The sequence below is a fragment of the Chiroxiphia lanceolata genome, chromosome 8, assembly GCF_009829145.1.
Source record: "Chiroxiphia lanceolata isolate bChiLan1 chromosome 8, bChiLan1.pri, whole genome shotgun sequence".
Taxonomy (NCBI): Eukaryota; Metazoa; Chordata; class Aves; order Passeriformes; family Pipridae; genus Chiroxiphia; species Chiroxiphia lanceolata.
The window spans coordinates 2,434,921-2,450,710 of record NC_045644.1 but is presented as its reverse complement, the minus strand read 5'-3'; the positions used below and the strand labels follow the sequence as shown (position 1 = coordinate 2,450,710).

Genomic DNA, 15,790 nt, shown 5'->3' with positions numbered 1-15,790 from the left:
TAAATTTATTCTGCTTATGTTTAAATAGTGTATAAAGGGAATACTCTCCTGAATTCCTAAGGTGTTGCTCCCAGAGTGACAGCAACTGAAAGGTGGCTGAATCTTGACTTACAGATTTGTTATGATGGTGACACAAGTTCCTATTTGCCTTCTCTAAAAGCTTAATTATGTACCTGAGATTATTTTACTCATACTTAACATCTCGGTAAAAGGTTTCTTTTTCAAATGGAGTTTAAATTATATCTATTTAAGTACTTTTGCAGAAGGTTATTTTTATTATTAAATCTATTATTTAGGGGGAGTCAATGGAAGAACAGGTAATCATTGTAGACATTTGGACTGTTATTTTGCTGCCTTTCAAGGATCTGGAATGAACTGTAATGTGTAGAACCAATACAAATACAGTCAGTCAAACATAAATTTGTAAGACCAAGCATGTCTTCCTTTAAACTTTTCCTGATGATAAACTCATCACCAAGTCTCTCTATACATAGTTTATGCACAGAACTTACTGTGTTCAGCTTAAAACACGTGTGAAGTATATTACAGTGATTTTTTTTCAAGATATTGGTGTTTTCTGGATTGCTCTGGGAGAGCCTTCTCCTGCCTGAGGGTTGTGTTGTAAACCTGTCCAAGAAAGGGCTGATCTACAGCAGGGTTTGGCAAGCCCCACTTCTCCCCAGAGAGCACTTGGCTGTGGTGCTTAAATTTCCTAGAACCAAACTTGCTTGGTCATTCCAGCAGTTGCATGTGGCTGTAGAGCTGGAGCCAGAGTGGTTGCAAGGAGGTGATGAGTAAAAGTGGAGTAAAGGGTGTAAATGCTGAGCAGCAAGACCAGAGTGCAGCTGAGCCAGGAAGGCTGCAGTGAGACCGAAGGTACAGTAGCTTTAGTTACTCAGAGAAATCAAATGTGGGGCCAGGAGCACTGCAAGCCAAAAGATGAACTCATCCAGAGCATCAGGCTTTGGGACCGTTTGAGATCAATGAGTATCAAACAGGGAGCAGTGAACGGCTTTGAAAGTGCTTTTGGCATGAAGCTGTGAAAGGCTGGGCTTGGCCTAAATCCATCTCAGGACACAAACTTACAGTCAGCCTAGAGGTGCAGTAAATATAGACTTTCCAATTTAAGGAGTTAAAATAACTTTACACTTGTGTCACCCGCAGAAGATAAACTTGCAAATTTTTCCTTGGTGAACTTTCAGGAAGGAGGGGGATATAACAAGAGGCAGAAGGGCTGGTAGTAAACCCAACCTGTTGGGATATCAGGAAGGTGTTGACCACACATCAAAAACCTAATGGATTTCAAAGCAGGAGAGAAAGCCATAAAGTGTTTTTTGACTTGGTGTTTATCTGAAGCAATTGCCAAGAGTAATTAGTGCAGAGCACAATCTTAGCAAGTACTACTCAAATTTTCTTCCTTCAAACCATGTTTTCCCGGTTAAATCTTAAGAAACACATTGTGCTTTCATGTTAGGAATCAAAACACAGATAAAAGCAATGAAGTCATTCTAAACTTGCTAAAGCAGCCTTCATTAAGTTTCACATACTAAATTTCGGGCAATCAGCAGAAAACAGTTTATAAGCCATTTCTGTGGAAAATGAGGGCAGGTTCTTCAGAATGTCTTGCAAAGAAAAGCGTTTCATGACCTCCTTTGTCTTAAAGCATAAAGAAGCACAAATTGAAAGCATAAAGAAGGCCCAAAAGGGAGTCTTTGCACAGTTTGTGTCCCCAAATACTGACATCCTAGTAAGCATCTCTTCCCCACTGCTGCTGTAGCTTAAATGGTTCTATTTTCAAACTCGTGTTTCAAGGTCTGTGTTTAAGTTGACTCTTCCATTGCTGACTTTTTAAACCTGATGCTCTGAGAAGTCCAAGATTTCTTTTACCAGTATTTCGTAATAATTTTATTAATTCATCCTGCAGTGACCTCAGGTGTGTGGCATATTCTCTGACTTTCTGTGAAGAGTTTTCTAGCACTGTAGAGTCAATTTTTGTGACACAGAGCTGCTATATAACATTATTATTATTATTATTGTTATTATTATTATTATTATTATTATTATTATTATTATTATTATTATTATTATTATCATTCAGCAGCAGGAGCATCAATTGCATTAATAAAAATAAGGAGGTTTTAATTTGTTCAGTGATGTTCTTATATGTTAGACTCTGGATAAATTAAGTCACGAGGGATCTGTATATGAGGTTGACAAGATTCCACTATGGTGTGTGTATCTTTGAAGAGTAATTCCTTTGAAGAGGAATTGTGTCACTAACCCACCCAGTTAGTGCTTGCACAGCTCTGTCAGTCCACAGAGCTTGGGATGGACTTGAAATAAGGGCATGTAAGCTCAGTGTGCTAGAGAAACCCAGAAACCAGTATAAATGATGGGGGGAAAAGACTGGGGCTGGAGGGACAGAGAGTTTGACCTGGGAAGGCAGTTTATTGCCTGGTGCTTACCTAAGGCAAACAGCCTGGAGGTTGCTGGTTTTAATCCACTTTTCCCAGTTTGCTGGTGGATTTGGCAAGGGCTGCAGTAATGGCAAGTCTCTTCTGGTCAGTTCTGTTGGCAAGTCTTTGCCAGGTAGGGTTTCACTTCTGGCAGTGGGCTCCAGTGAGCATTAAATAAATGTGAATGTTTAAATACAGCAGTGGGGGCATTTCAGAAATGCTGTATATCACCACTGGAAGTGTGTGATGCATGGTTTATTTTTTCACACACCGCCAACACGGGTTCTGTTTTCAGCCACGATTCAAGGAGGGTGCTCTGTAGCTCAGCTCTGCTTTTCATCTGCAGATTAGTCTCCTTACTTCCATGCAGTTTTCATTGTGCATTCTGAAGTTAGTGGCGTAAATTAAGATCACACAACTAATTTTCGTGCTCTCTGGCTCCCTTTGCAGTGGATGAAGGTCGCCTGAAGGAGCTGGGCAGGGTGAGGGTGCTTCACAAGAGGACCGTGATGCCTTACAGCGTGTACAAGAAGAGGAGGAAGGGGCCAAGCGACGAAGCCAACGTTCAGCAATATGCAAGTTTGGTTGGACAGACCTGCTCAGAAAGAATGTTGCTGTTCAGAAGTTGAGGAATCATTAAATGGCATTTCAATGGCGCTACTTTTGATTGCACTGCCACTGGATGATGTGTACTATAGTTGTGTGTTGGTGTGCCCACTCAAATAGCGGTCTGAAATACAGGTATATATCCAGGCTTATGTGAGTACATGGTACTGTGTATAAAGGCCAACTCCAATAAATCTTACAATACAGCAAGGCTTTAGCAATATAAGTTTAGAAAAACATGCTTGCAATATATTTTAATTAAGTAGTTCTAGCCTTTCTATGCATTATTAATTATTCTAAGTATCTAAGCAAAATGAAAAGCAGGTGTCTTTTTTTTTTTTTTTTTTTTGGTAGAGACAGAAGTTGACTAAATCTAGATTAACAGGAATTAAATTACCAATGTTCCCAAGTAGCACCTTGGATATCTGTCGTTAAAAATTGCCGTGAAATTTATGCTCGCATTTGTACTCTCCTGAAACCTTGCAAGAGGATTGAAACGTGCTGTGACTTTCTGAGGTGGAATCTGGCATGGTTTAATTTTATTTCAGTAGTATGTTTTAAAAAAAAAAACAAACAAACCAGGAAGAAATTATTTTTCACTGCACATTCTTCATTCATTCAAAGCAGTAGGTTGGTGTCTGAGGTCCTAGTGAGTGTAGGAATTCGTGGTAGGTTCTCAGTGGAAGGGGATGCAGTGCTTTGGAAAAACTTCCCCTTCAGAGAAGAAGCAGACCAGTTGCACTATAAATATACCAAAGATATGCAGCCAAGTGGCACAGTGTTTTTTGGTATAAGCCTTATCCTTTGTCTAAAGAGAGTGGGTATTTTAATGCACATCACTAATGTGAAATAGAGCTTGGGAGGTTTATCCTGTAGCTCTCAGTGCACATTTCACAACTATGCTAAACAAAAAAAGAAGACATGAGGTACCACTGCTGGGTTTTGTTGCAATTATTTTCTGCAGAATTGTATGGGAAGTCTTAATTATCCTATTCCTGTGTTTTTACTGACTGTTGTTTATGGTGCACCAGCTCACGGGTTAACATCTTTAATACCTTTTTAGTAAATACTTCTGTCATAAACACAGGAAGTTGTGATCCTTTATGAAAGCACTTTATTATCTCATATAGAACGTTGTCTGTGTCCCTATCAAGTCATACAGGTTGTAGGAATTTGGGGAAATAACACTTGTATAATTCAGTAATGTATTACAACATGATAATGTTACCAATGCGTTTGTGTTTCTTATCTTCTGGGGTAACAGGAGCTGACATTTACCTTAAATCAACCTGAAGTTTCCTGTTAACCTTTGAACAAAGATTCTTATTGAAGGATATGTGGGTGGTTTTCCCCCAGAAAGGAACCAAATTCTATTTTACTCCCTGAGAGTTACATCTCCTATCATTCATGGCCTTGACTGAATTTTAAACACTTAAGCAATTTTATTAATCATTATTTTTTACATGGAAAAGACACAAGAATCTGGGAAATCGAGTGCATTGCAGATTTAACTTTTTCCCCCTGTATCTGTTTGATCACTGTAATATTATCAGTATAGAGCACAGCTTCGACAGTAACTTTAAAAAGGAATTTTGTTTTTTATTAATTGGAGTGTATTGTATTGATCTACTGCCAGTCTGCAACAAAACTGGTCATTCCTCTCAGCATCATATCAGGTATGTGTTTATCTGTTGCCTGATACTGAGAAGTTTCTGTACCATCCAGTTTGTCCATGTCTTATCTAAACCTATTACTCATGAAGATTATTATGAAGAATTCCTTTCTGTGGAGAAAATCCTCTTGCCCCTCAATGACTTGTCAAATGGTGTAACATTTTCTGCCTACCCCGTGTGTTGAAAAGTGGTGATGCAAGAAAAAATAAATGAGAAAACCTTTTTGTATGATACAAAAATCAGTTCAGAGGCACTGAGAAATTCCTGTAGGACTTGCAAAATCTTAAAAGATTATCCAAACCATTTAATGATGGCCTCACTGAGCTCCTGGAGAAGTTTCTGTTAGATTTCAAGGGAGCTGACCTAATGTCCCCATCTTTTTGTGCCCGTGTTTGTTCCTGATATGCCTTGTATCACACTCTGATCTGATGCTCTGTTTCTCTTGGGGAGCTTTTAAGGACTGCAGTTAAAGAAAAGTGAGATAGATAAGTGTAAAACTGAAAATTGAGCACGGCTTGAAGTTGTCCTTAGCGTGACCACTCCAGGTAAATGACCATTTTTCTGTGAATTCTGAAATGGTGCTTTCGCTTCGTGACTCCACTGGAACTGCAGCCCCACAGCAAACTGAGCTTCTGACTCTCACCCAACCCTAATATATATTTATATTTTAAAAAAAGTCAACGTTGAGATTAACTCCAACGTTGAGTTCACCTGTAGTTTGCTGAGATCTGACTCACTTTAGTGTTATTTTAGAAGGAACCTGGTGCAGTGTTTTTAAGGACTGATACCTCTAACCCTCTTTTAGAAGGGGGATGGAGGCTGAGGATGAAGTTCTGTTAACTTTGCCAGTGACTTCAGTGGAGCTGAAAATTCACCACCATTACAGTTTTATTGAGGATGTTGTCATTGACAATTATTGAATTTAGAGATATTTAATTTAGTACAAACTATTTTAAAGGAAGTTTTTTGGTGTAGCTGGTTGGTGAGAGTTAATCCCCAATGTAAGGTTGCCTTGTTCTATCTTCTGTTGATAAATGAGCATTAAATGGTGGTAAGAAAATGCAGAGTCGTGACCAGCGTTAAAAAATTACCATTTTTTTGTTTTAATTGGAAATAAATGGGGAGCTTACTCATTTCCAGCATCAACACATTTTGGTAAATGCAAAAGAACCCGCATGTTGAGTTTGGAATTGCTTTTCAGCAAGGCCTGTTAGACTTGCAAGTGTAGAAAATAAAGTTATTTCCAGTCTCTGTGAATTATTACAAGAAGCAACAGCTCTGAGTGTGAGTTCTGTAATCGTTTGTTGGGAATTCATTATCCTGGAGGTTGACCAAGTGTCCAGTGAACAACAAAATCAAAGAGCCCATCAAAGAGTTATGGGAAAGGAAACTTTCAAAATCAATGTTCAAAATCATGTTCAAAACACATGTCCACATTTTGGAACTGAGTTTTAGTTCTAGCTAGACAGATTAATGAAGAGATTATGCTTGAAATGTAATTTATACTTCTTGTCTGAGTAAAATAAAATTAAGAGGCTTTTCACAAATGGAGACTAGATAGGACTAGCTGTTTATTTGAGTTAGGCTGTACCATTTCTAGTTGGTTGAACAAAAACCTGTCTCTTAATAAAGGAGCCAAACTAGCAACACAGAAATACAGATTATGTCCACAAAAATAACCAAACACTGAATGAGGCAGAATTCCAGGTAATTCTGGATTCCTGAAGGAGATTTTTCTCAAAGCCCCTTGCTCAAAATATTGGTGAGACTTTTTCTGTTGCATTGCTCCTTTGGAGTCTGCATCCATCAATCTTTTTGAAGTTCTGTGAATATCTTTACAGGTATTATCATTCTGAAGCTCCAGCCTGATCAGCCATATATTTCTGAATTCCTTCTCCTCCTGGTTGTCCCAGATAATCCTCCAGACATATATTATGTGCTTTTCTGATCAGCCCCTCCATCTCCACTGTCCCCCTCAAGCCTTTATGGCTCTTCTTGCTTGTTCTGCCCCAGCCCTGCTACAAGAAGACTCTGCTTTTGGAAGAAATCTTCCCCACTTTCAGGAAAATCAGTGTTTCCTGGAGCATTGTAGCCACATCTTTTACCCAGTATATTTATAAAACAGAACCTCTTGCATATGATCTCACATACTGAGTATAAAAAAAAAAGCCAGACTGTGTTTCCACTTGCCAAATGATTTGGGTTTTTTAAGTTAAGACAAAGTTTTGGAGAGTTTCCAAGCCCTGAGTGTGGCTGTCCTGAGGAGGCCAGGGCAGTGATCTGTGTTGGGATTCTGCATCATCTGAGGAAGGTGCCACAGAGAAAACACCAAGGAAGGGCTGGTGATGACCCTGAGTGACAGAGGGAGGCACTGGAGGTGGCTGCTGGTCAGAGGAGAATTAACAGGTAAATAGCCTTAGTTATGAGACAGAGATTAGTCTCCCTGGGTAAATAAAAGTACACTGTGGAAGACAAATATCATAAATAACAGCATTTATACACGGTGCTACCCATCTGTGTTAGCCACAGCTGTTAATCCACTGAGTGTACCAGCTAGGTGGGGTATAAAAAAGCTTATTTTAGATGAGGTTTTGGTGAAAAGCACAGTGACTAAGTCTCTGAGTACACAAGCACTTACTAAACAGAACTGTTGGGAACAGAACTGTTTAAGTGCAAAGATAATGGGTGGTGTTAAAATATGTTGTATAAGCCAAAAGGCCATTTACAGAAGCTGATGTACAACAGTAACTCACACTAAATTTAGTGTCCAGGTGTTGGTTGTGGTTAGTGGATTCCTAAGTTAACAGTATTCTATAAATTAATTACTATGTGCATTTATAGCACATTTAAAGCTCATCTTCTGAGAGCTTTGTAGAGCTTTGCTTTCTAACTATTAAATAGGAATGTAAATGGATTGAATTAACATACAAACCAAAGTACTGCATATATTAATGCTATGTATATTAATACAAAACTCCTTGAACTCTGAAAACAGTGGCTCTCACTGATCATCTCAGACAGGCAGCAGCTCAGAAGCTTTCTGGCTCTGTTCTTCATGGTTATGTTTTACTGTTTTGATGTTTATTCATTTCCTTATTATAACTATTCCCATCAGATTTTTGTGCTTCCCATCAGTTATTTCCACTTCAGTTTTGACACATAATACATGTGTCTGCCAAAAGTCCTGCTGAGAGATTGCTATCAGGACAAAAGAAAGTGTTGGAAAGTCTGTTAAGTAGTGGGAAGAGAGCAGAGTCCACGGGGACAGTCAGTCTGCAACCTTTGTGCTGCAGAAAAAGCAGGATTTATTTATAATTTAGTCTGCTGCAGGCTTTAAAATAAATGTGTCAGATTTCATTCATTTCCCTTTGTCTGTGACATCTGATTGTCATTGTCCAGGAGGAATCAATGGGGCATTGTAGAATATAAAAATAAATTAAGGGTGAGGTACTGCACTGATGGCAAAAAGCTCAAGTTAAGGAATGAAATCATATGAATTCCGTTGAAATTCTCACTTGTTGTCTACACAGGAGCAGAAAAGCATGGGCTGGGTGGGAATTTCAAAAATGTTTGCTGTTTCTCCCCTGTCTCCTCCAAGCTGGAGCTGAGCAAGGATACACCCAGCATCCCTCAGGGGGAAGAGCCTGTTTGCATTCATCTCTGATGAAGCTCCATGGACTGATTTCATGCAGGAAATATTGAAATACTGGAAGTTTTTATAATTCAGTATCTTCATCCTTTTGGCCCTGAATATGAAGAGCCATCAATGAGGTTCCTCTTTGCAACAGCACCAGACCTTTGTGGGGGTTGTTGCCAAGTCACCCTGCTGTGTCTTTTCTAAACTCACCAATCCCAACTACCTTTCCTTAAAGTCATGTTTTTAAGGTATTTTATTGAGCTTTCTTAAGTATTGTCCCACTGGTCCACTTTTTTAGTGTGCTGCCCTAGTGCCAGCTGCTCCAGTAATCAAAATAATAATAATTTCAATGTTTTTCATCAGCAAATAAATGTTGCTTTTTCAAAATAGTAATTGTCACTATCCTAACTCAATTTTCTGTTTAACACAGAACGCTGTTTGCTGTTTATCTTCCACAATTCAGTAAAATATGGTGAAGAACCAACCCTTACTATACCAGCAAACTTAATTTTTCTCTCCTGAACTGCTCTGAACCTGCAGCCACCAGATGGCATTTCCAGCCTGTGCAGGTCACTGTAGCACTAATGTTACTTCTTGTCTGAGTATCCAGATCTTCTGGGTCTCTTTTATTAACATCTCATTCTGAGTTTAATTTTTTACTCTGCTCTTAATTGTGATACATTAGGAAAATAAATATTGTCTGCGTGGGGGGGGTTGACAAAGCTCTGTGCTGTGTCAGTTGAATGAAGCACAAATTTGTTAAAAATCAGCTAAAGTCCTTTCTTTTCAAAGCCAACTGACTTTTAAGTCAAACACAGGATTTTTTTTAGAAAAACCAATGCTCAGTTCACATCTGTCCCCCAGAAAATAAGTCTCTTGATTGCCAAGACATGTCTTGGTGAGTTTTGTAGTGCATTGATTGTGAAAGCTAAAAAAAAAGTCAAGTGTGCATCATTTTTCTGCTTTCTCCTTATCCCTCTTTCATTCTTAAACCTTATTTTTCTATCAGGATTTCTTTCTCACCTATGCAGGGCATAAAATGATGTTTCTTGAAATAAGGTTTCCAATAACTAAGAGGTCAGGAGACTGGAACACTTTATTGCCAAGGGCATTGCAGCCCATTTGCTTTGTGAATATATTAGTTTCTGTTGCTCAAGATGAAAGCAAAAATAGATCGGTTGAAAAAAAAAAACCAATTTTAAGTTCCCAATTTTAAGTTATTTATTATTTTTCATACAAATTCATTATTACGATGTCCAGAAACTTGAAGAGGGTTTGCTGCAACAGCTGCTGCATATGTCCTAAAGCTGAGATTATTCTCAGCCCTGAAATTCTTGTACTCCATAAAATCCCAGATGTCTTGTACTCCATACTAAGCTGGCTGTAGTAAAGGGAGGAATAACTCCTTTCCCTGGGAAGGGACACCTGCCATTGGACCAGGTTGCTCAAAGCCCCATCCAGCCTGGCCTTGGATGCAGCTCCCTGTGTCCTGACTGTCACCCTTCACTTCAAATCAATACCTGCCTCAGGTGATCCTCTCAAACCTCCTGTGTTCATGCATGGAGATGCTCTAGGAACCCAGTGCTGTATAATGAAACTGGAGCTTCTGGAGCTTCTTTTGGTCAGCTTTTAATATATTAAACCTGTACTTTTCATTTATCGCTTTGTATTGTAAAATAAAAAATAGTTACTGCTTACACGATGGGGAAAAAGCAGAACAATTAAGCAGAAAAACGAGACTTGCTAAAATTAAAAATGGACATTCCTGAAAAGACAGGACTCTCCTAACAAAAAGCCCACTCAATCCAAAAAAGAGAAGTTATCAAAATATACCTCCCATTTAATGCACTGAAGATTTTGATGCTTTTTAACAGCTGCTTTTCCATTCACATTTCCTTTGTGTTTCTTTGTTGCTGTTGTTGTGTCCTCAGTTTTTCTTTTGCACATGTGAGCATCTTTCAGTTCTTGAGAGTCCTTAGAAACTGAGACATTTATCTGTAGCAGCAGTTCCAAAGCATGTTTAGCTTGTTCATCATTCCCTTGCAGAGTGACCTCGGAGAGAAGGAACAAATCGACATTTACAGTGGATAATCTATTGATCCGTGGGGGGAAACAAAGGCAATCAACGGGAGGGCTGTAATTGTTTCATTAAGTCCTGCGAGCAGCTCACTGTACATCGATCCAAAATGCCTCAGGGCTACGGCCTCACAATGTCACCACTCCCCCCGTGGGCGCCTTGTTTTTCAATTTGCTGGTACTTGAAAGTGCTTTGACAGTCTCACAACATCCCTTCACTGAACTGCTCTCGCTGAGTGTGGCCAGGGAGGTGACTAAAATCCAGGCAGCCGAGTGGGAATGGTCTCCTCCCCTTCTGTATTTATTGAGAAGTGACTCCACTTTTCTCAAAAGTAAGGTCAGGGAAATCAAACACACCCATGTCTGGCCTTCACTGAGCCTGAGTGCTCTTCTGAATGGGCTCCACTGAGAATATTCATTTTTTTTCAGTCTGCATCAAGCAGAAATTATATGATAGCTTTAAAAACCAGCAGCCTGTCCTCATTAGAAGTCCTGCAGCCACTAGTGATGTGTAGTCTCATGGCTAGGCTTCACAAACAAAGATTTGGGAACGATGTGTAATAATAGTTGGGATATTTAATAAAAAGTTCAATTCTGACATTAATAGTTGGATATTCAGTAAAAAGTTGACTCTGACACAAGAAGAAAGGGGTTTCCCAGTTCCTCTTCCAGCCAGCGTCTGGGATTCTTTTCAAATCTCTCTGTATCAGTATTCATTAGTGTATTTTAAAGTAGGTAAAATCAGGTTTACAATCTCACAGACCTTCAGGTGGTACTATAAATACAATTAATAATTATCTGTTCATCTTATTTTTGCTGGAAGTAAATGTCCTCTGGATCAAAACATAACTTTGTACCATGGCCAAGCTGTAAACACTTGTCCCTCAAAGAAGGTGGAAGTTGGGGTATAATGTGAATTTACAAGCTCAGGTGAATTGTATCACCTCTGACATCAGGAGCTCAGTAGAATAACCATATATCTTGTGATTTCGCCTCTTTTCTGGAAGTTTTCACCCGTGGCTTTGTCCCTTTTTCCTCCTGCACACCTGCACGGGTCCCTTTGGTGTGTCTGGTCCCTAAAGATCTCACGCTTGACGTCCTTCCCAACAATTCTACCTATAGAAATGTGTGTGGAAAGATGGTATCTGGCCATTAGATGCATTATCTGAGATTTCACAGTGTTCTTGCTGAGTTGATCCTCCTATTTTTCAAGTAGTAAGAAAGGCCATAAATTACCTGCAGTGTTGTTTTTGTTGTTAACTTGAACTAAGAAAAACGGAAGACTTTTTATGTGCCAACTATTTGCTTAGTTGCCTGAAGTTTTATCTAAGGGTCTCTTGTTTTGGGTGACGAGGTTTTTCACAGGAAGTGTGGTTGTATTTGAAACAGAAAATGGAAAAATGGCCAGAGCAGTTACAGTTCTTCTCACGATGCTGGTAAAAAACCTTTACCAAATTTCTAATGATTCTGATGTTTATAGCTTGGAATATTTTACACACATGTTCCAACTTTGCATCCACAACATTTGTTAAACCAACAAGTCTGTAGCAGACACGATAGCTACCATCAGGAAACTTGTTTGACAGTTTAAACAGGCAGCATCTGTGTTTCCTACATTTCATAGTACACAAAAAGAACAAGGATTGCCCATAGCTCAATTAATTCAAGATGTTGTTGCATGGTGGAACTCTGTTTTGGAAATGTTGAAAAAAAAAATCTAATTGAAAAAAGGGATTTTGCTCTTGTATTTGGCTGAGTTTCATCGATATCACCTCCTCAGTGGAATATTATTGAGAGCAGTTGGCTTGAATTTGGAGAATTAAGATAAATTGGTGATCATCAGGACTGTCCTCCTGTGCTTCCAGCTACATCTCTGTTGAAAGTTAATTCAGGACTTTCAAATTTCAAAGTCATGTAAGAGATTTGAATCGGGGGCCACTTAAGCATCTTTTAAAATAACACTGAAATCAACAAAAGGAGCAGTTGCATTGCAGGGCTTGGGTTCAGCAGAGCACATAAACAGATGCTTAAGGCTAAGCCCACGAGGAATGTTTTGATGAGGTGGACTCCAGGAGAGCCAGGACACCACAGTGTGGTCCAGCGTTGCAGCAGAGGACGTAAAACATTACAGCATTTTGGTTCTAATCAAAAGGGCCGTGTTTTGGCATCTGCTGCAGAATTTTCCAGCTTTGTGTTGCTATGAAGAACTAAGAGAAAAAATGAACACTTGATCTTCTCTGACAACGTCCCTTCAACAAAAACTGGGTGGAGGGAAGAAGTGGGAACACTTTCCCAGGAGCTGTAATCGTGGATCACGTTGCGATAGCGGTGTTGAATGATATCTGAGCCCATGATTTCATCTGTTGGCTTCAGGGAGGCTCTTTGCAGGGCAAGATATTATTCAGTGTGTTGTGTCTGAGCCTCTGACTCTTGCCTCTGGTGACATGAGGCACTTCTGTCTACAGGAGCAGGTTTTACACGGGCTGTTGAGCTGTGCTGTGGCATGTGCTGGTACAGTGAGGGGCCTCTCTGGTGAATTATCCCACAAATACACCAGTTCTGTGTCAGTGTCTGCTCAGAGATCCTTCCCCACACATCTTTGTGGCTTGTTTAATAGAGGACGTGCAGAGAAAATCATGCACACTTATTTGAAAATTTATGGGCTGACCTGAGTATTATCTCTGGGGAGGACTCCTTGGGTCAGTCAAAATGAATTAAAACCAAATGTGTCTGTTTTTTGTGTTTACTCTTTCCATAAACACAGCACATATGCAGTGTGCAGCTGCTATCCTGAAAGGGTTTTTCCCCCTGGTGTTTGGGGGATCTGTACTTTAAGAGCATGTTCTATTGATGGGGCTGTGGAAGGAACAAGTGATGCTGGACCATTTGACAAATCATTTATCAAACTGTCTGGAAGAATTTCAAGTAAGGTAAGACGACAGTGGAGTCAGAGCTAAGACAGTCAGTACACAGTGCATTTGAGTAGATAAAAAGGAACAAAAAGTCAATGCCTTTCCCCTCTGCTTCTATCAACTCCGGGAGAAATGAGATTGAAAGATACAGAACATTTCCTTGGGGGAAGATTACCGTTTATTTTTATTGATTAGGGCTCTCAGGCTGTGACCTCAAGCACTCCTGGCAGTCTCTTCCCCCTCCTTTAGTCACTCCTTGCTGCTGATTTTTGCTCTGACAAAGCAGTTTGTGGTTCTCTTTGGCAGTGAGGGCTCCTCAGAGCCAGAGCTGCCCTGATGCTCCATTTTGCATCAGCCTGACAAGAGCAATGTGCTGAGCCACTTAATCCTGCAAAGGCACCATTCCTCCTCCTGTAAAAAAAAGGGATATTTAATCAGCCCCACCAGCAACTCTGACATCCTCAGACAGGGACATTGAGGGGCTGGAGTGTGTCCAGGGAAGGGAACGGAGCTGGGAAGGGGCTGGAGCAGCAGGAGCAGCTGAGGGAGCTGGGGGGGCTCAGCCTGGAGAAAAGGAGGCTCAGGGGGGACCTTCTGGCTCTCTGACAGGAGGGAGGATCTGGGTGGGATTTGGTTTCTTCTCGCAGGTAACAAGAGATAGAACAAGAGAAAACAGCCTCAATCTGTAGCAGTTTTAGATTGGAGACTAGGAAACATTTCTTCACTGAAAGAATGGTCAGGCATTGGAAGAGGCTGCCCAGGGAAGTGGTTGAGTCACCATCCCTGGAGAGGTTTAAAAGCCATGTAGACATGGCACTTGGGGACATGGTTTATTAGTGACCTTTGCAGTGCTGGATTAATGGTTGGACTTGATGTTCTTGTAGGGCTTTTCTAACCTAAATGATTCTATGAATGGGCAATGGGCACTGCAGGGGGGGGTGTGAAAGCCCACCAAGCAGTTGCTTTATCAAGGAAATGACAGATAAGGTGAAAATTGAAATATCCCCGTGAAGATTGTGGGGGCAGATGAGGAACATGGGTTGATGTGAATAACCCAATCAGGCTGAAATCCACAGTTGGGATCAGGACGACTGAAATGCTTGATGGGTTCATGCAAGACTTCAAGACTCCTGTTCTTAGGGCAGCTTAATGGTATTTTTGAACTAAAAGTGAAGGAAGACCATATTTTACCACACAGCTGCAAGGTCCTTCAGATAAAAACAGAGGACAGGAACTTTCTCCAGAAACATAACATTAACCAGTCTCATTCTCTTATGGTTTATTCCATTTTTTCCCTTCAGAGTAAATGAGAATGTCCTTTTTTCCCAGGCATTTTTTGGTGTCATTAACAAGTCTCTGGGTAGTGGGATCTGTAGGAGATGAGAGCAATCAGTGGAAAAGGGCACTGAACCTTCATGAGGTCCACGCCATAAGAAACCAGCCCTACAGCTGTAGGACCCAGGCAGAGTGTGTGGCTTTTTGGCTGGCAAAAAGTCCTGTAAATCCTGTTGTTAGTGCCAACACCAGGTATCTTGTAGCTCTGGGTGTGCAGTTGACTGATGAAGCAGAGCTTCCTCTTTACCTGAGCTGGTGGGAAGCCTCAAGCTGGCTCTGACCTGCTGTTTTTCTTTCCTTATTTTCTTCCCCAACACTTTCAGTGGGTAGCAATTATTAACCATGTCCTTCTCCCTCCTTTCAGCAGGATGGTTTCCTTGCTACACCACCCCATTTGAGGGGTCTGGATGAGCTCTCTATTTCCTGCTCTCCTCTTGTCCCATCCCTGGCTGCTGGATGGAGGGGAGCACGTGATGGGACCCACCAACCTGGGGGAAATGCACATAATTAAACCCTTTCCTGGTTGAATAGGCTTGCAGAATGCCAACCAATTTCCCCAGCAGCCAGGACCTTTTGGAGTCATTCTATATCCTTTTATTGCTGTTGCCATAGCAAAGGACACTAATTCACCTTTGTGTGAGACTTAATAAAAATCAGGCCATCATTCACTTGTCTGTAGACCATTAGAAATGCTTGTGCTGAATTTTAGAGACAGGCTTTTCACTATCTATTAATCCACTGGCTAAAGAGTTGGTTATCTCATTCTCTTGTTGGGGATCTTTTCAGGGCACCAAGGAGTCACTGTACTGGCTTTGACTACAGTTGTCTGGAAATAGGCAAAAAGGCTCACAGCTGCTGTGGTTTAATTTAAATGCCAAAATTACCTTTAGGGTGACTGTTCTTTGCTCTTCAGTGGAGGATGGAGCTGCCTGGGAAACCCCTACAAAGTACTGAGAACACTAAACTGGCCTGGCATTGATCAGAAATTGTCCTTCGTGGCCTAAATTAAAAGGGCTGTTTTACAGACACTGAGGGTGCATTTGGGCTGTGGGGCAAGTTAACGGGGTGGCATATTGTGCAGAGCCAGATTTCAAG

At 40.6% G+C, this 15,790-nt stretch overlaps 1 protein-coding gene across 5 annotated transcripts in view; it reads left to right on the top strand.

Moving 5' to 3' along the window:
• ATE1 (arginyltransferase 1) overlaps positions 1-6,004 on the top strand; it is a 75,540-nt gene extending 69,536 nt beyond the window's left edge. For all 5 annotated transcript variants that reach the window (XM_032695080.1, XM_032695078.1, XM_032695077.1 and 2 more), the window contains exon 12: positions 2,907-6,004. In XM_032695080.1, coding sequence (XP_032550971.1) covers positions 2,907-3,085 — 179 coding nt within the window. In that variant the 3' untranslated portion in view covers positions 3,086-6,004. The remainder of the gene's footprint in view (positions 1-2,906) is intronic.
• Positions 6,005-15,790: the final 9,786 nt, after the last annotated feature.